This window comes from Diabrotica virgifera, chromosome 5 (genome assembly GCF_917563875.1).
Source record: "Diabrotica virgifera virgifera chromosome 5, PGI_DIABVI_V3a".
In the NCBI taxonomy this organism is placed as follows: Eukaryota; Metazoa; Arthropoda; class Insecta; order Coleoptera; family Chrysomelidae; genus Diabrotica; species Diabrotica virgifera.
In genome coordinates, this window is record NC_065447.1 from 258,195,703 (window position 1) to 258,217,110 (window position 21,408).

At 32.0% G+C, this 21,408-nt stretch overlaps 1 protein-coding gene across 4 annotated transcripts in view; it reads left to right on the forward strand.

Annotated features, from left to right (window-relative positions):
• Positions 1 to 21,408, forward strand: part of LOC114324849 (aquaporin AQPAe.a) — a 119,972-nt gene that overhangs the window by 89,463 nt on the left and 9,101 nt on the right. For 3 of the 4 annotated variants that reach the window (XM_050651165.1, XM_028272731.2, XM_028272729.2), the window contains exon 2: positions 15,444 to 15,646. In XM_050651165.1, the coding sequence (XP_050507122.1) occupies positions 15,444 to 15,646 (203 nt within the window). Of the gene's footprint in view, positions 1 to 7,209; positions 7,361 to 15,443; positions 15,647 to 21,408 lie in introns of those variants that run through there. The other variant, XM_028272730.2, reaches the window with a different exon arrangement.

Below are 21,408 nucleotides of genomic sequence, written 5' to 3' on the forward strand. Positions count from 1 at the left end.
CGTGTTTGGTGTCATTTTTCAAAAATATCCGGGGTTCCTATTTAAAATTTTAAATTCACCCCCGCCCCTCTCCGTGGGGGGTCGTGTTTGGTATTATTCGATAGATTTTTTGGAAAATATTGATCAAAATCAAAAGATTGATATTTTAGTTTTTCGATCTGACGTTTATTTCTCGAAATATGTATTCGCTTTTTCTTGTGAAATTTTGTGACTCTATTTCACCTTTACGCCTTTCTCAAACCGTCAGATTTTTGAAAATATGCACTAATCTGCATGTAGTTAACTTACCTTATCTTAATTTGACGATTTCGAGTTTTTCTAAGGACCGATTTTTTTTCGGACCCCTCTTAACGAACTCCCCTGTATGAAGATCCAATAAATGGCAGGGGTACATTTACAGGGTACAAGGTTTCTCCCCATATAATTTCTGCCGTTAACTGCTGTGGATATCATATCGTGAGGGTATTTAGTTCTTGTATTATCTTTAATTTTCTCTCCATTAAGTCGTCTATTGTGTTTTTCTCTTGACTCGATGATTTTTATGTTAGCTGTCTTAAAAAAATTTACTGTATAACTTGTCCATTTGGAGTTCATCTTTATGCTCTCTATGGCCAGATTTTATTTTTTTCGATATAAAATATCATTTATTTAATGGATATTCAAATATTGTTTTTTTTTATAAAATGTCTAAACTATACTCAAAACATGCCAATATCATCTTTAATTTCTAGATTATTACGTAACTGCAAGAATACTATTTTGGTAAATTATGTAATTTAAATGCAAAAAGGACATTAAGGACTTCATAATTTTAACTATATTTTACATAATCTCTATAATCTATGACAGTGGCGAATCTACGGGGGGCAAAATAGGGGAATCCCCCCCTCTCAACAAGGTCCAAAATTCATGAACCTTAAACCATAAACAGACAAGTTTCACACAATAAATTCGATATATTTTATTTTATTTTTAAATGTTTTCTGCTTTAAAACATTTAAAAATGCCATTGCCAATATAATAATTAGTGCTTGCCAAAATTGAAATACTTGTATTAGTCAGATAATATAAAAATAAATATGGTAAAAATATCTTTGCAGGAAGTTCGGCTATGTATTTTTGAAAGTGATTTTGTATATATTTTTGTGTCGTATCTAGAACTGGTTTAAATAATTATAATTATCTTTGTACTATAGGTCACCTCTGACAAAAAAATTGAAATAGGTAGACACAATACGTCAGAACTGCGGCGCACAAAACAAAAAGGAAAAATTAAAACGTATACCTATTATTATAGTCTGTCAAAGAAAAAATTAAATTCGAAATAGGAAACAATTATTTTTACATTTGCGCATATAAAACGATGGAATCAGTAGACCTATACATGGTCCATTAATACTGTTCTAAAGCTATTTTCTTGTGACATCTTAATGCAATTTATTATATTTATTAAAAAATTATTTTTTTTATTAAATTAATTTACACAAAAAGAAGAATATGCGTAATTTATTTAATTCAAAATACACTTTACTACTGTCAGAAAACAGAAAAACATGTTAATTTGAAAAATACACATTGTTTTTCGCTTAAATAAAATGTTCAACCACCTGCCAAGAGGCAGGTGGGTGGCAGCTCTCTAGCCAATCACATTCTCTAGTCAACGTTTCCTAGGGCAGTCTCGTAATCTATTTTCTGCAGGTATACATATATTCGGTGAATTTTTTCTGCTTTTTTCATTGCTCATTTGAAGCAAGTGCCCAAGCCAATGAGTTCTATTTACAGCTAGGAAAAAGAAGTAGCAACGAAGAGTACAACATCAAAAGAAAAACGGCACCAAAAGTGTGTAGAAAAAATAAACGCCAGCAGCAAGATTTAAAAGTAAAAGATATAGAGACGAGAAATAATTCAAAATTAACCAACCGAGAAAAGACATAGAAAGCAGGAGATTAAGGATATCATGAAAAAAAACACAAAAATTAAATAGCACCGGGCAGATCACATAGTCAGATATGATTATAACAGGTGGACACAGAAAATGATAAAATGCAGTTCAAGGAGAACTACAAGCAGCATAGAAAACCTCAAAAGGGATAGATTGGCATGGATAGATATACAGGGTGTCCCCGAAAATAGTGCGTTCCTTTAAGGTATGGATATACACAATGTAGAACAAAAAAGTCCTATAACAATTTTTCTTAAGTTAACCGTTTCCAAGAAAGAAATTACATTGTTCTTCATATAAGTGAATTTTTATTTTCATAAATTTGAATGACATGGCAACGTAGCCTAGAAGAACTCGCTGAACTTGCTTGTGACTGTCGAAATTTAACCTAATAACCCCTTGTTTATTTAGTTTGAGCTGTGATTTTTGGGGTTGTTGACATCGTAGGTACCTACCTGTAAAATAATGGATATGGGTTTGGTTGATATTTACATTATTTTACCTACCAGATGCAGGGCCCCCGTAACCGGGCGTGCAACGCTTGCGGCGCACGCGGGCGTAACCCCAAAGGGGCGCCAAATCGAAGGTTTGGTAAATAAGAAATATTTGTTTGAAATGAGATAATCGTTTTTTATATACAGTTTTAATTATTTCATGAACAGCTAGAGAAATCTCAAAAATAAAATATTGTGTTATTACTGAAAAAATAATTATTCCCGCCCTGAAATGTTGAACTTACTCCGTCAAAGATATATTACATTTTGTTGTTCCTTCCTAATTTTTTTCTTTGAAATATATTGAATTACGCTCGGCATACCATCCAATCGATTTTATGTTGTAAACTAAAGCGACACTCAAAATAGTGAAATAAACATCAAATCACACTCCTTGACGCCTTGACGAGTAAAAATATAAATTAACACCCATAAAACGCAACTTAGCAGCTTTACTCCAACAAAAACACAACTTCCTGGATCAAGCAGTTTTACTCGTATAAAGTGAATCTTTTACTCGAATTTATGATAATTACCCTCAAGTAAACAAGTACTCTATGAATTATGATTATGTATTTGACTTGAGTATCTTTTCTCTTCTCGTCTATGCGTTTGTTAGGCACAAACATTATTTACTGTTACTGGTGAACGGGTGGTTTCCTGCAGTGAAAGGTTTAAAATTTTATTTTAAATTGGTGTTAATAATCGCCTACGACTATTATTGCAATATCCGTTGGGATTGTTCTGTACTGATTTTAAAATTTTGTTTTTTTGTAAAAAATATTGGACAATCTTTTTTATTTGTTGTTATTTTAAGTTGTGTGGAAATTAAATTAATTGTGAAAATGGTAAGTATCATAATAATAAATAGTTATAATCGGGTTTCCTCTAATAAAATCCACAATTTACAATTTATTTTGAAAAAAAAAAGAAAATAATTAAGTCATTGTGTGCGTAACTTGGAACCATATGGGAAATTTTTTATTATTAATTTTACGGAAAAAAATTATTCTTCATAAAATGCTTTGCATAGTCTAAAAACTAAAATGCAACCAAATATAAAATTGTGTCAGTCGTATGAGTATCAAAAATATGAATTCGATCAAGTGTACCTTATATTTCACAATATCGAAAATTATTATTATGAAAAGTTGTTTGGAATTAATTAAAAACTATGTTTGAATATGCAATTACATCCTTTTAATTGGAATTTTTTTCTCAAATTACAGATACCCAACACCCTTTTCATTTATTACGAATAATGCGATAACTCTTTTATTGTTATTGATTAATTAATTAATAATAATAAAAGAGTTATCTCATTATTGTTGAAAAGTACAATTAATGTACGATAAAAAGTTCTTTCTAAAAAACTTTGCATAGTCTAAAATCTAAGATGCAACCATCAAATCCTCTCAAATTTTTTCAATTTTATATGAGATATAATATGTAAAAAAATATGAGTTTCGATCAAAAGTAAAGTGCCTTTCTAGATCACAATATATTTTTATAGAAGGATGTAATTGCATACAGAAACATAGTTTTTAATGTTGAACAACTTTTCATAATAACTTTTCAATATTGTGAAAACTAAACGTAATTTGCGCTTGACCGAAATTCATATTTTTTGACATACACTCGTATAATATTCATAAAATTTGATATTTGATGGTTGCATTAGTAATAATCTCGTAAAATTAATGATGTCAGTTTCCCATACATATGGTTCCTAGTTATGTAGACACCCTGTATAAAATTTGTTTGAAAACTTTGAAATGACAAAATATTATTGTTTATTTACTTAAATGTATATTTTTAATTTAATATGAAGGGTGCTTCATTAATGTTGCAAAAAATTTAAGGGAAAAGGCGCAAAATGTGGCCTGTCAAAATTTTCAATGTGTTTTAAAAGTATTCATTTTTTTCGAATCCTGAGAAAACTAATAAGTATTTTTTAAAAATTTAAACGCAGAACGAATGATAATGTTATTGTCGAGGGCCGACAGTCCATTAAAATAAATAAAACGTTTCTTTTGAATTAAATGTTTGCAATTATTAAAAATCACACTAAATTTTCTCTTTTGTTTTCACCCCTTACTTATTAACTTACTTATTAAAATAAACATTATAGAATTTTTCAGGGACTTTCGGTCTCAGTAATAATGTAGTCTTTCATTCTGGGTTTAAATTTTTCAAAAATATTTATTAGTTTTATACATATAGTAGATTTAAAGGGCGCTAAAATATGTCACGCACGCGGGCGCCAATCAGCCTTGCGGGGGCCCTGACCAGATGCAACTGATATACAAACCTACTTTTTTAATTTTTAGGTTTTTGAGTTGCGCGTTGTTGCCAGACTTCAATTTGCATATCAAAATGTATTTTCGTTTTTTGGTCAAACGGATCAATTTAGAAAAAAATGTTATAAGACTTTTTTGCTCTACATTATGCCTTCTTAAGGAACGCACTATTTTCGGGGACACCTGTATAAAGAAGGTAGGTAGAACGGTAGATTAGATTTGCGCAAGATAGAGAAAGATGGAAGCAATTAGGAGAGACTTACATTTAGGAGTGGATGGAAAATTGTTGGCGACGAAGAAGAACAATCCAAAGAAACAATGCAGAAATTTCTATAGACATGTGAGCCTACTAAGAAAAAGAGTACACCAAGGGAACAATTTGGTAAGGATGAAGAGGAAAATATCCTGACTCATGAAGGTAAATGGAAGAAATATTTCGATGAGCTACTAAATCATAAGAGTGTAGAAGAGCTGAAAGGTGTGCAGTCTTTTCAGCCGATAGACAAATTCATGGAGCCCTTGAAAATACAAATATAAATTTAATACGTTCCTTCAAAAATAATAATAAGAAACCTGGTATTGATACAATATAGCTGAATTTTATTTCTCTCAGAAGACCATTTTGGAAGCTGAAGTTCAGGTTAGTAATTAGGAATTAAATATCATCTATACTTACTCAGGCAAGAAAGTCAGATGATATCAACAGCAAACTTGTATAAGTATAATTATTATACTATACTATCAATGATTAAAAAACATCTTACTATTAAAGTAACAAACTTCTAATGTAACTGGTAGATAATAATATTATTTTTTTCACCACAAAACATTTTCTGGTCATATTAGACTATCATCACTGCAAACGTCTAAGTACATCGGAAAATTTAATATAGCATTTTTTATATTAGTCCATATGGTGAGACCGCTCCCGTCTGAAAAAAATTTCTGATTCGGTTTCTTCGTGGATTCCTATTAAAAAATGTCCCCTTTAAACAAATCTGAAGGGTGCCGGGCGGAATTTTTGGGCAGAAATTGTTTAAACAATTTTTTTAAAGAAATACAAAAGATTACGTTTTTTTGCTCTGCAACATATAGTTTTAGGTTTTTTGGGTCATTTTAAACAAGAAAGGTATCTGGTAATTTTTCTTAAAAATTGACATTTTTCGGGTTATACGCGATTTAAAATCTGAAAAAAGGCCTAAAAAGGCCAAGGTATTTTTGAGGTTGCCAGATACTTTAATTGAAGATTAAACATTCACCTTCAAGATTCTGAAGAGTGGTTGCGTCTAACCTTAACTTATACCGTTAGTTTTTAATTGTTAAATATGCGTGTTTATCCGATTTTTTGGCCGGTGCGGCGAGCCCTATTTCAAAAATCTCCTATTTTCCCCCGAAAAATATTTTTTCTAGATTCTCTGGAATATTCTAAATAAAATAAGTTTCTTGACATTTTTCTCAAAAATTAATAGTTTTAAAGTTATAAGAGATTTAAAATCCGAAAAATGCCAAAAAAAAAACGCATTTTTGGATTTTAAATCGCTTATAACTTTAAAACTGTTAACTTTTGAGAAAAATGTCAAGAAACTTATTTTATTTAGAATATTCCAAAGAAACTAGAAAAAATATTTTTCGGAGGAAAATAGGAGATTTTTGAAATAGAGCTCGCCGCACCGGCAAAAAAATCGGATAAACACGCATATTTAACAATTAAAAAACAACGGTATAAATTAAGGCTAGACTAAATCACTCTTCAGAATCTTGAAGCTGAATGTCTAAACTTCAGTTTAAGTATCTGGCAACGTCAAAAAAACTATATGAGTTTTTAGGCCTCAAAAATGCGTATTTTCGTATTTTTCAGATTTTGAATCGCCTATAACTCGAAAACTATCAATTTTTGAGAAAATTTACAAGATACCTTTTTTATTTATAATTGTCCACAAAACTTAAAAATATATGTTCCGAAGCAAAAAACGTGATCTTTTGTATTTGTTTAAAAAAAATGTTTAAACATTTTCTGCTTAAAAATTCCGACCGGCACCCTTCAGATTTGTTTAAAGGGGACATTTTTGAATAGGAATCCACAAAGAAACCGAATCAGACATTTTTCCAGACGGGAGCGGTCTCACCACATGGACTATATTAGAAGTTTGTTACTTCAATAGTAAGTTTTGATAACTATGGTATAAACCAACTACAGAGATTTCCTTTTTAAATATTAAAAAAAAATAGTTTAACGCGAATATTCAGGAAGACCGCTTATCGAATGCTTATCTAAAATGTCTTTTTTTAGTCTTTTTTGAGGACAGAAAGACAAAAAAATTCATTATTTAGCAACATCATAAATATTATTTCGCAAAAGCGTGCATGCCTCTCGACAGTTTAAATAAAGTAGTACTACATTTAATTGAATTACGATATTTACATTAATAAAGAGATTCTGCAAATAAACCAGATTAGCAGTTTAAGGCTGCAAACAAGATAATTTTTATAATGGTGCTCCCGCACAATCGTATCAACCCAAGTATCTAATAGCCTCAGTTGATGGATGGTAGGTGGCAGTCTGGCAGTTTTTTTTTAAATGAGCGTGAACGTCGTTTCGAATAAAATGTCACATGTGATTGAAGGCAAGTGCTATTACTTATTTTTTTTTATTTTAACACTAAACTAATTTTTTATTTCCACTTTACTAAAATCCTTGTTTAACGATTTTTTATCCATTTTTAAACATAGGTCTCTTGTTTTCGCTTCCAATTATGTCTTTGCAACAATCTTTTCCTGTAAATAATAAATTTTAAGACACTTATCCCATTTCTTTTCCTTATTATAATTGATGGATTCGACCCTTACCGTATGGAAGTTCATTTTATCTAACAATAAAACACTGAAAACGTTTGTTTTCTATACTTCCACAAAATTTATTATAACTATGTGACTACAGCTGTTTCGGCAGAGTGCCTTTCTCAAGTGATATAATTTACAATGTGTTTGCCTTTTTAAGTCTCTAACTGAAGAGGTTGAGAAGTGGGGAGCTGTTGTTTGCCTCAAGTTGGTCAGTCAGAATAATTATAGGTATCTGTATTTTTCAATTTAATAATTTCCATGGATACTAATAAAGATAGCTTAATATCTTTATTTTGAATATGGAGAATTTGAAAATGGCCATTAAATAAATGATTATGATCTAGAAGGCATAGCCAATTTGCAATGATGCCAGCCAATTTTTATGTGTACTAAATGATTTCCTCTCCTTTTCCTAAACTATTTATTTATTCAAAAATTTAAGAAAAAGATCCAATAAAGGGCCACATTAAAAAACAGAACGTTTTCGCTCTAAAGAGAGCATCATCAGTGTTCTAAGCAAGCTCTACATGCTAAGCCACCAAAAATACATGGGTTAAAACCCTTAAAATGCCGACTAAAATCCTTACATTGGCGTGTTATATATTAAACCCTGGCGGTGGGTGAAATTTAAACAAGATATACCTCAAAGCCTCATATGACTATACCACGAGCATATGGGTGGTATAGTCAGTGGGCGAGCTGACACCCACATGCTCGTGGTATAGTCATATGATGCTTTGAGGTATGTCTTTCTTAAATTTCACCCATCGCCAGGGTTTAATATATAACACGCCTATGTAAGGCTTTTAATCGGCATTTTAAGGGTTTAACCCATGTATTTTTGGTGACTTAGCATGTAGAGCTTGCTTAGAACACTGATGATGCTCTCTTTAGAGCGAAAACGTTCTGTTTTTTAATGTTGCCCTTTATTGGGGTTTTCAAATAAATACACCCCTTACACAGAAGATCTTTTTCTTCAATGTTTGTAATTTATGGTATACAACCAGCTATAGGAAATTTTTCCTTATGGATTTTATTTATTTATTCGTTGATATAAAATTTATACATATAAGTTTGTTTTACTGAAGTTATTCATGTGAGAAGCCTACAAGTTAAATTGGGCTATACTATCTTAAGTTAGATTCTTCTTTTTTTAATGAAAAATTATTTTAATAATTATTTTTATGTTTCTTGTTGTTGCTGGTTATTCTATTCTGTTACGAAATATGATTCAATGTTGATTATTCTATTTTCAAGAAAGAGATTTTTAACAGTTGTTGCGGCAAACAATTTCTTGCTGCCAATTTTATCCTAATTTCTATTTTTTGAAATTTATGTGCCTTTACAAAAATTAGCTGTTTTACTTCAGCCAGTTCTTTGATCTTTTTGCAAATTTAAGCTGTCATATTTCTTGTTTCATTTTTTGCCTTTCTTATTTTTCTTTTTATTATAGCTTTTTTCTTCTTTTGTTCATAATCTCATAAATATTTCCTCTCGCTTAGTCTTTTTTTTTTGTATATTTTTGTTATACAAGCTTTTTAACTTTGCTCCATAAATGCTGTTTTAAAAACCTGATATTTTAGTCTTTAGTTGATATGGATAGTTAATTCAAATTAATTCATTTAATTGCCAAGATTGTTTAATACTTTTGTTCGCGTGTTTCAAGGTTGCGTTTAGTGAATGAAATACTATTATAATAATATACTTAATACAATGGTTATTCCCAAAAAAGTTCAATAACTTTATTTTTGTACCTGCTACTCTTTGTTTGATGATGCTACAATAAGATACTCATAAAATATATTCAGAACAATCGATGTCAATCAAACTCTTTGTTTGTAACTTATTTTTATATATAAAGTAAAAATAAATTAAAACTTTTATTGCTCCAATGCCTACTATTTAACATTTGAATGAATATAAACAAAATATTTCAGGTTTCTTTCGTTCAATAAAAGCTGTAATCCTTGAGTATTGCCGGCAAAAATGACGGTGTCATCAGCATATCTAAAATTGATTACTCGCTCGCCATTTAGTCACTTCTGCTTCCATTTCTTTTAGGGCTTCTTAGAAAAATTACCTCTGAGTACACGTTAGATATTCGAGGTGACAATATCTATTTTTGATTGATTCCATCAATCCGTTTCTGTATGCTAGATACGCAGGTCCTTGTCGTCAATTCCACTATCTTGCAGACTTCCATAATTCTGTTATCTTGGACTTTGTCAAATACCTTTTGATAAGCAATGAAGCAGGCATAAAATTTCAAGTGACTCATGAGACTTATTGTGCTGGAATCAACCATTATCTGTGTAAAACTAATTGAAATTGATGGTTAATTCTTTCCTGAAGTTTTCGTTGACGAGTTTGATTCAGGGGCGTAGCTACCGCCGTATCAGCCATATCAATTATACGGGGCCCCCGACATTCAGGGGCCCCATCGCGGCCTGTCGACACAAAATTCCATTCAAAAAATGGAACAAAATATGCTACAATTATTTCACTATTAAAACGCTTTGAACATATTTCAAACAATATTGTTTGGATATCGACATTTTCGTGAAATGGATGCTTTATCTACTCGTATATATAAATTATATTTATGTACAGGTACTATCTATTTTCTGCCTCTTGCCTTTCTATAACTACAGAGGTTTTTGTTTTCAAGCTAATTTTTATTGTCTATTCACCATTGGTTGTATGTGAGACATTGTATAATGTATAATGCCAAATTGCAATATTTGTACCTAATCGCTTTACCTTTGAATATTTGAAACACTATGTATTGTTTGCGTATATTTTCGTGTAATCTGTTCTTTATTTATAAATTGTATTAAGGTATATCTATGTATTTGCCCTTCGTTCATAGTTAAAGTACAGAGCTTCTTTGTTTACGTTATTTTTCTATGTCCGTTTAACATTGGCTTGAAAAAACTGAATCTATTTTTAAACAACGAGTTTCATCAATTCAAATCTATTTTTAGACTTTGGTTTATTAGAGTTTATTAGGTTTATTATTATTATCTATATTTGGGTTTTATACGCAGAACTTATCAGTTTCTAAGGGTGTATTATGCAATTTGCAATTTATGTAAATTTTGCAATATACAGGGTGTTACTTTAATAATTGGAAATAATTTAACTGGAGATTCATGGGCTAAAATATTAAGATTTAACTCAAAAACAAAAAACGAAAACTGGTACGTCTGTTCCAGAGATGAATCGATTTCATCAATTGCGAATTTCTAGTACCGATCATATGCGTCCGTTTTGGCTAGGTCATTGGATATTTTATCGCATTATTTTTTGTGTGTTTAATTTGGAAGTTTTTTGACACTAGCTTATTAACTTATGAGGTATTCTAGTACTAAAAGTTACTCTTGCTTTAGGTCGGTAAAATACACCGTTTTTTTTTTAAATTTTTTCAAATTCTGCTCAAATTCAAAAAACGAAACATTTTCAAATAGAAGACGGTGTATCCTACCGACTTAAAGTAGGAGTAACTCTTAGTACTAGAATACCTCACGATTTAATAATCCAGTGTCAAAAATGCTTAAAAGAAAAAGAAAAAAAGTTATGCGATAAAATAACCGTTGCCCTACCCAAAGAGGACGCATATGACCGGTACTAATAATTCACAATTTATGAAATCGACTTATCTCTGGAAGATAAATAGACGTACCAGTTTTAGTTTTTCTAAATAGAAATGTTCTAGAGGTATTTAAAAAAAAACTGATTAAAAGTCACCATCTTCAAAGAACTCCAGCTCCCTTATAAAGCATTTTCGGAGTAGGTGATTTGGGGTTTGAGCCCAGGATTCTACAGTTAAAATATTTCCAATTATTAATGAAACACCCTGTATTGTTTTGTTTTATTTCATTTCATGTTTTATTTCATTATCTTTTATTTTATTCTATTCTATTCTATACAAGCGTTTTTGCTTCTTTTGTTGAAATTCTTTTTAGCACTATGCCATATCATTGGTGGAAAAGGGCCCCGCGACAATCTTTGATATGGGGCCCCTGTGGGGCTAGCTACGCCACTGAGTTTGATAGTCTCTGACTGAACTTCATCTGGACCACAAGCTTTTCCATCTTTAAGAGATATTATTGCTATTTCCACTTCTTCTAAATGATGTCGGAGCCTGTTACGGTGTTCGTTATTTGTTGTTATTGATTTGATTTGTTCAATATCTACAATTATTTTTCTTAGGTTATTTTTGATTTTTTATAATTTCAAATTTGTATCTGTCATGCGTCGAAACGTACTGAGTGCTTTCCTAACGGTTGTTAAAACGTATGTGAATATCGTGTTAATGTTAGGCGCTTCAGGATAGTTCTCAGTTTTTACAATCTACTTCTGTCAATCCTCGTTCGCTCATTGCTCTTCGAACTCCTTCCATCCACGATTTCTTTGGTCTTCCTCGTCTCCTGTGTTCCGGTGGTATCCATTTTGCTACTTTCTTTGGTAGTCTTTCTTCTGGCATTCTTTGAACATGCCCATACTATATAAGCTATTTTCTATCTATGCAGTCGGTCACAGTTTCTTTTAGACCCATTTCTTCCTTAATTGTGTTGTTTCCAACCCTATCAAGTTTCATTTTTCTAGCTGCTCTTCTTAATGCATCCATTCCTGTGGCTTCTATTTTCCTTATTTGATGTTCTTTCAGACGCCACGTTTCAGATCCGTACAGCAGTGTGCTTTTATTATTGTGTCATATATTTTCAATTTTCTTTGTTTTCCTATTTTAGTACTCCACAATATTCCATTCAGAGATTTAAGTAATTTTCTAGTTTCATTTATTCTACTGTTTATCTCTGCATCATCCTTTCCTTCTTTGTTAAAATTTATTCCCAGGTATCTACAGTCTTCACATCATTTTATTGTTTTATTGTTCTTCAGTTGCATGTCAGTAGTTTCCTCTCCTACGCAGAGGTACACCGTCTTTTCCATGTTCATTATCAGACCCCATTTTTCAAATTCCTCATTCAATTTTCGTGTCATGTACTCGAGATCCTCTTTGTCATTTGCACATATTACTTGATCATCGGCAAATTGGAGGGTATACAAACAAGTGTCATCGTGCACCTGTATGCCCATTCCTTTGCATTTCGATTTCCACTGGTGGAGAGCTTTACCAATATAGATTTTAAAAAGTATCGGTGATATGCAGCACTCCTGTCGTAGGCTTTTATTGACTCTGAATGGTTCCGATATTCTGTTGCCCAATTTTATCTGGGCTTCCATGATGTTGTATATATTCCGAAATTACGGATTATAATAGACTGCATATCAGTACTGTTTATTTTGCCACATACTGTATTTCCTTGACCTTCTTGTCAATACCAAGTATGTCGACTTTTGTTTGAGATATTTCGATTTTTCTTCATTTAACTTTGAGTTTATGCTCTTTTGCTTCTCTAATTTTTCTCTTAATTTGTTAAAATAATTTTCAATATGCATATAATACGTCACGTGAAAAAGGCCAATACTTTACAATACATATAGAACAAATTCCACATAATAACTTATTTCCTGCATTAAAAAACAATAAAAACAATTTTCCTGAATAAAATAAAAAATATGAACGAATACTGCGAAATATGTTATCGTTTTTAATGAATCAATGACAATGACAAATTTAAAGTGCATTTCTAGAATTAATTTTACAATTGAGTAAACCCGAAGCCTGTAATTACTATAGTCAATTAATTATTTGTAGAGTTGGTTAATAGCTATTTATATTTATGGTGTGGAAAATTGAATATTGTTGTATCTTTCCTCACATTTTTGTGACGTTCACGCGAATCAAATTGCAATAAATTCTTTATATTATCAAAGATTTGACTCGCACTTTTCAATAGCACGTATTTTCATTGTTGATTATTTACTGGATGCAGGGTTATTGTTCAAAATGCATGTTCAAAAGAGCTTCTGAATTTACTTACCTGGGCGTAAATTTAGATGAAAATGGACATAGGGAAGGGGAGATACAGGCAAGAATGGCAAAAGGAAACAAAAAGTATGGAGTATTGCAAGCATCAATGAAATCCAAAAAGATCTCCAGAAAAACAAAAAGTAGAATCTACAAAACAGCTATCAGGCCTAATCTGCAATAAAAATTGGGGGCTCCTATTTAAGATTTTCAAGTCTCCCCACCCCACCTCCGTGGAAGGTCGTGTTTGATGCCATTAGATAGATTTTTAAAAAATGTTGAATACCCGTATTTTGCAATTTTTCGATCTGATATTCATTTCGGGAAATACCGCAGGGTTCATATAAATATTCGCTTTTTTTTTGTGAAATTTTGTGACGCACCCATTTCCATACGCCCCGCTCAAATCGTCAGACTTTTGAAATATACATTCTTTTGCATGTACTTACCTTATCTTAATCTGACGATTTCGAGTTTTTCTCGGGATAAATTTTTTTTTCGGGCCCCCCTTAACGAACTCCCCTGTATTAAGAGCCAATATATGGTAGAGGTACATTTACAGGGTATAAGGTTTCTCCCCCCGTGATAATCTGACGCCTCGAGTAACTGCAAAAATCCCCGTTTGGGCTCACCTACCATAAATCATATTTCATATAAAATAAAAATGTAATTTTGTGTATAGTATAGCAGTATAGTATATGTAGTATTATATCTGTAATAATAACTGTAAGGAAACATTAAATTTTTCAGCCCTAGGCCTTCAAGGCATGTTGAGTTAAATAAATAAAATAAGGTATTATTGTATTATAACACCATCATTGAAACATCTTTAAAAAACGAGACATATAAAAAGGACTGGATGACAGATACACTTTTAATACCACCCCCCAAAAAATGTAGTACAGTAGTCGGTACTGTAGACTAGCGTGAAGCTTCATATTATGTTTAGATTTATTACCTAAAATTCTTAAAATAATAAACTATATCTAGTTTTGATAATTTTCCCATTAAAATTTTTGAAAACATAAGTTTATAAACAATAATTTTGCAACTAATAATAATTGGTTGGTTTTTAGGTTTAGTAGGTACATAAAATTTTAATATAACTCAAAATAAGAAATGATGGCCAGTTTTGATAATTTTGCTATTAAAATTGTTGAAAATATAAGCGTGTGAACAGTAAATTTGTACATAATAAGTACATAATAACTGTTTTTTATTTAATATAGAAATTTTAACTAAAAATAAGGAATTATGACCATTTTTGATAATATTCTTCATTTAAATTGTTGAAAATATTCAATTTACTCATAGTTTAGACTCCTGTTCATTTGAGTCATCATTTACCACGTGTTTTTTAGCACTATCATCACTACTATGTTTATCTTTAACAGGTGATAAATATTTTTTAATTTAACATTTATAAAATCAAAAGGAATTAATGCTATAATAAATATTTTATTTACAAAATTTAATGTGTACGTGTTTTATAACGCGGAGTTATGTATGACTCCCCTCGTCGAGTAAATGGACTTTTTAACTGTTGTATAACGGCTCCCCTTGTCGAGTAAATCGTCGTCTACCTATCTCGTGTTGTGACGATCTGTTCTACATTTACTATACTAAATTTACAAACAAGATGCAGTAGAAATAAATAAACCAAGACACGTTAAATGCGACTAGGAGCACTCCCAAATCATAATTTACAATGTATATACATTGTAAATCCCAAATCATGATGTGCTCCTAGTAGCATTTAACGTGTCTTGGTTTGTTTATTTCTACTGCATCTTGATTGTAAATTTAGTATAGAGAGGACAATTAAAACAACACCAGTATAAAAGCATAGCTTCACAATATAAAAAAAATCGAAATCGAAAAAGAAAAGCCGTCTCTCTCATCACATTACTAATAATATTGTTTTCTTACAGATGAATCTGACGATGGAATTCTTGGTGTGAGCGAGTTCACAAAAAACAAGAACATCTGGAAGGCACTTCTCGCCGAATGCCTAGGAACATTCCTCCTGGTATTCATAGGATGCGGTTCCTGTATAAATATGATCGAAGGAGATGGTGGGGCAATTATTAAAATTTCCTTCGCGTTTGGTCTGACGATAGCCACTGTTGTTCAGGTAAGAACATTTATTATATTTTTATTTGTGCTATAATGATTGATTATCAATTTTTCTTATTATATTTGAATAACAATCTTCAGAAGCGCTCTCTGTCTGTCTGTCTGTCTCTCTCTCTCTCTCTCTCTCTTTTTTCTCGGCTGAATTCTTATTTGCAATTGGGCACTCGAATGTACATATTTAAAACACTCTAACCAAATTTTTTGTTCCATAGGTCGCCCCAGGGGACCGCTCTAGCAAAAAATGTGTTTAAAAAAAAAAAAAATCCTGAGCGATCCTTTACTTTAAACAATCTGAATAAATTCACGAGCATACAGTTTCATTCCCACAAACTGTTTTTTTTTATATTTTTTAGATCAAAATTAAGCTCAATAAAAATATTTGAATTTAAAAAAAAATTAGGTTAGGTACGCAGATATTTTTTGGCAAACTTCTAAATAATTCCTTTTCGTGTGCTTTTTTCCGTTCTTTTTTGCCATTTTCTTTTCGGAACATCGAAATTTGAAAAACCTGGGTTTTTTTTGTTGTTTTCCGCCATGCTTTTAGCATGTCAATAAATAGCAATTTTTGGTAATTTTTTTTGTTATTTCTAATATCGGGATCAGTTTTACCATTTTCAGACTAGAACATGCTGAAAATACGACAAACACTATTTTTTGATATTTTATTCCAGGTTTTTAGTACATAACCTAAACTGCATGCGAATGAATAATTTTTCCATTTATTCGAATAGCATGTTGGCCATTTTTAGAACGAAATATACTTTAAATGTGTAAAAAATCCACTTTTCGGCGATTTTTTTTATATTTGACGCACATTTAAATGTGACAAAAATATTAGTTCGAGTGTTGATGTTGATTAAATATTATCATACGGATTACATTATTAAAATAATTATATTAATTTCATTATTTTTTTTTGAATTTAGAGTATGTTATGGTCTGAACATGGCCAACATGACCCTGCTGTTGAAAAAAAAACGGAAAAAATTGATGAAAAAGTTTCATTCACATACAGTGCTAGAAATATGGGAAAACAATGTGAAAAAAGAGGGTTCCTCATTTTTTGAGAATGTTCTGGTTTAAAAACGGCAAACCTTATTCTGCTATTATAAATAACAAAAAAAATATCAAAAAACATTATTTATTAGCGTACAGTTGAGTTTACGTGCTGAAAACATGGAAAGAACGCCAAAAATTGATTTTTTTTAATTTCGAGAATGTTCCGAAGAGAAAATGGCAAATCTAACCCCGCCATTCAGTAGAAGGAAACAATGTTGTTTTAAAGCTATTTTCTTGTGGCATTTTTATAATCAGTTACTTTTAATGGGAAATAAGCCACAATTTTACCAAAAAAATGATTTAATTAACGTTTCGAAGCCCAAATCAGGTTTCGTTGTCAAAATACAGTAGTATTTATATATCAAAAATCAGTAGTATTTTGTATTTTTACAACGAAACCCGATTTGGGCTTCGAAACGTTAATTAAATCATTTTTTTGGTAAAATTGTGGCTTATTTCCCATTAAAAGTAACTAATTAGAAGGAAACAAAATACACGAAGAATAAATATTTATAAGTTTTCCAAAAATTACCGACATAACCTAAGTTTTTTTTTGAATAATTCAAATATTTTTCCTGAGCTCAATTTTGATCTATAAAATATGAAAAAAGCATGATGTCTGTGGGTATTAGAACGAATATTTATGCATTTTTTCAGATTTTTACAGTAAAAGATCGCCCAGGAATTTTTTTTTGGAAAAAAATAAATTTTTTTAGGGGATCTAGGGAACTGAAAATTTACTAAGGGGGTTTTAAATATGTACTTTCGAGTGCCTAATCCCAAATAAAAATACAGCCGACTGCAGATTTTACCATTTTATCCCGCTGTAGCATTTATTGATGTTTGTTAGTAATAAGTCAAATCAAAACTTCCAGCTCATAAAATCATATAAAAAATATAGGCAAATCTATAATATTGACACAAGATTATTTTTAATCCCAGTCGTATAACATATACCTATCATTCGTCGTTATTTACGTTTACATAACCGACCCGTATACGTAAGGGAAGCGCCAATAAAAGCGTCATAACTTTTTATTAACTCCTGTCATGCTCTTAATTGTTAATTATACTATAATCATTTGCCGTGTAAGTACTTGTGCAAATAATAAAGAAATAAAAAGGTTAACAAGCGTGTGATATAAATCAAGATATTGTTTGCTTTTGGAATCTTATATGGGTTATCAAATTTATTATCAATAAATTAAAAATACGCGACTGTAATCACAGGCCTCGCGGCGACCGTTTAAAAATCGTACTCGTGAGGATTGAGCTAATATTTAATGATTGTTGCTTGTTCTTCTTCTTCTAGTGCCGACCCCACTAATGTAGGTTGACTATAACCTATAACCCTTGCAAATTCGTCTTCATCTTCCGTTTTCCTTAAAAGCTTCTGTGTGTTTAACCCGGTCCACTAGCTAATCTTTTTCAACCAGGATATTTGTCGTCTACATACATAGGCGGATCCAAAGTAAAAGAAGCGTGGAAAACGATAAAAAATATAAGAAAACAAAATAAAAAGGGCAGAGTAATTTAAATTTAATATAAGTACCAAAGAATGGGAAGATTACTACAAAATACTACTGAAGGAAACTACACCCGAATTTGAGCTAAATGAAATAGACATGCAGACTGCATGAAATAACTACAAACGAAATAAAAGAAGCGTTTAATGCTCTTACAGCGCTGTAACTGTCGCTCGTCTGAGTGTAGGTTTAGTGTTAAACGAAACTGTTTTTCAGTATCACAAAATGTGGTTAGTAGTGTCTGCAGGTCTTTCTCGCTTTCAGCGATATTGACTATCGTCGGCATAGCGGATTTTATTTGTCATCATTCTCTTTGCCTTATCCCTATGCGGCGTCGGCTTCTCTAATTGCATTTCTCCACACAATTCTATCTTGGGTCATATCAATGTTAATCCCCTTTACCAACATGTCCTGCCTTATCGTCTCCCCCCAGGTCTTCTTTGGTCTTCCTCTCCTACTCCTTCCAGGAATCTGCACTTCAGCTATTCTTCGTATTGGGTGATTAACGTCTCGGCGTTGAACATGACCAAGCCATTTTAACCTATGCTCTCTCATTTTGGCATCAATTGGTGCCACACCTAGACTTCCCCTAATATACTCATTTCTAATTTTATCCTTCTTTCTCACTCCACTCATCCATCTAAGCATTCTCATTTCCGCCACATGCATTCGTTGTTCCTCTTTCTTTTTCACTGCCCAACATTCAGTTCCGTACATCATAGCCGGTCTTATGGCTGTTTTATAGAATTCTCCCTTCAGCTTCATTGGAATTTTTCTGTCACACAACACACCACTCGCTTCTTTCCACTTCATCCATCCAGCCCTAATTCTACTGCATGCATCTCCATCTATTTCTCCATTACTCTGTAATAACGATCCTAGGTACTTAAAACTATTGCTTTGCACAATCATTTCACCATCCAAAGATACCATTTTATTTGTAGTAACTCCATCTTTAAATGAACATTCCAAATACTCTGTTTTTGTCCTATTAAATTTTAAACCTTTTTCCTCCAGAGCTTGTCTCCACTTTTCCAGTTTTTGTTCTGTCTCTTTCACTATTTCCTACTAACACGTCATCATCAGCATACATTAAGCACCATGGAATGTTACCCTGTAGAAACTAATGAGAATAAATACGGACTAAGCACAGAGCCTTGGTGCAATCCTACTTTCACATGAAATTTGTCAGTCTCTGCCACACCTGTCCTAACACTAGTCGTTACTCCCTCATACATATCCCTCACAATCTTTACATATTCAACAGGGACTCCTTTCTTATTGAGTGCCCATCACAAAATCTCTCGAGGAACTCTATCATGTGCTTTCTCAAGATCAATGGATACCATATGAGCGTTTGTTTCTTTACTCCTGTATTTTTCCATCAACTGCCTTATAATGAAAATTGCATCTGTTGTTGATCTACCCTGCATAAAGCCAAATTGATTCTCGGATATTTCGGTCTCGTCACGTAACCGTCTATCAATTACTATTTCCCATATTTTCATGGTGTGGCTAAGCAGTTTTATAGCCCTGTAGTTTGTACATTGTTGTATATCTCCCTTGTTTTTGTAAACAGGTACCAGTATACTGCTTCTCCATTCGTCTGGCATTTGTCCAACTTTCATAATTCTATTAAATAGACCTGCTACCCACCTTGTTCCTGTCTCTCCCAATGCTCTCCATACTTCCCCAGGAATATCATCTGGTCCTACCGCTTTTCCTTTCTTTATTTTTTGAAGCGCTTGAGCCACTTCCTCTTTTGTTATTTTGGTGACCATTGCTGCTACTGTCTCCGTTGACTCTACAGGCTTTCTGTCAAATTCTTATTTAATAAGCTGTCAAAGTACTTTCTCCATCTCGTTTTGACATCCCTTTCGTGAACTAGTATTTTATTATTTTCATCTCGGATACATCTAGATGAAAATAATAAAATACTAGTTCACGAAAGGGATGTCAAAAAGAGATGGAGAAAGTACTTTGACAACTTATTAAATGAAGAATTTGACAGACAGCCTGTAGAGTCAACGGAGACAGTAGCAGCAATGGTCACCAAAATAACAAACGAGGAAACGGATTTTATTTGTATTTTATCCATTTATCTTGATCCCCTGTGTGCAGTTTTCAAATGCTTGTGTAAATAACTTTTCGGCGAAAACAGTTAGAGAACAGTTGTTTTTAATGAACGATGCTGAAGAAGAAGAAAAAATCGAGGTAGATTAACTCATACCCACAGATATGGAAGAGCTAAAGAGTTGTATAAAAAGTGTGAAAACTGGAAGATCACCGGGATCTTATGCCTATTCCAACAAAAGAAATCAAATGAATGGAAAATAGTCATAATGTATCCCGTAGGGAGATGATATAACATCTTGAGACTCATATTTTAAGAAAAAATAGAAGGTAGGCGAAGCGTAGAAAGGAGACGTGTGTCCTGTTTGATGAACCTGAGAGAATGGTTTGGTTGCAGCTCAAGGCAACTGGTCAGAGCAGCTGCCTCGAAGGTCAAAATAGCCATGATGATTGCCAACCTTCGTAGCGGAGATGGCGCTTAAAGAAGAATAGAAACTGCTGTTTAGGGTTAGCTGTAAGAAGTTCTCTCAGCCGACTTTGGGGAAATCTAATCAAACTAGATTGGTAGACACACATATTACTCATTTAACCAATGCACTCATGAAATAGAACATACTTTAAAACCCAAAAAAATAAACAGACCTTGAGTTCATGTTGATACAAAAATTAACAAAATATCTTCACTCACGACAGATTATCACATTTAATAAAAAAATTAAGATTCCTGTGTATGTTGGTTTTAAGATATTATTAAATAAATATATAACATTCTCTTTAAAATGGAGCTAATTTGCTAAAAAAATTAAGTTAACACAATTAACACCTTCAAGGTGCTAAAAATGTTATAATGTATTATTAGGCATAAAGTGGCTTAAATATGAATTACCTTGGCAGCTAAGATTCCTGATTAATTCACTTCCTACTAGAAATGTAAAGTTTAAAATTTCATTTATATTTAATTATCAATTGTATACTAATTGTCTACTCATTGTATATATTGAATAGCAACGGGCTAAGTGGATCCCCCTGTTTTATTCCATTGCCTGTATCTATAGGTTCCGCAAGTTGTCCACCCATTCTGAGTTCCATCTTATTGCTTTGG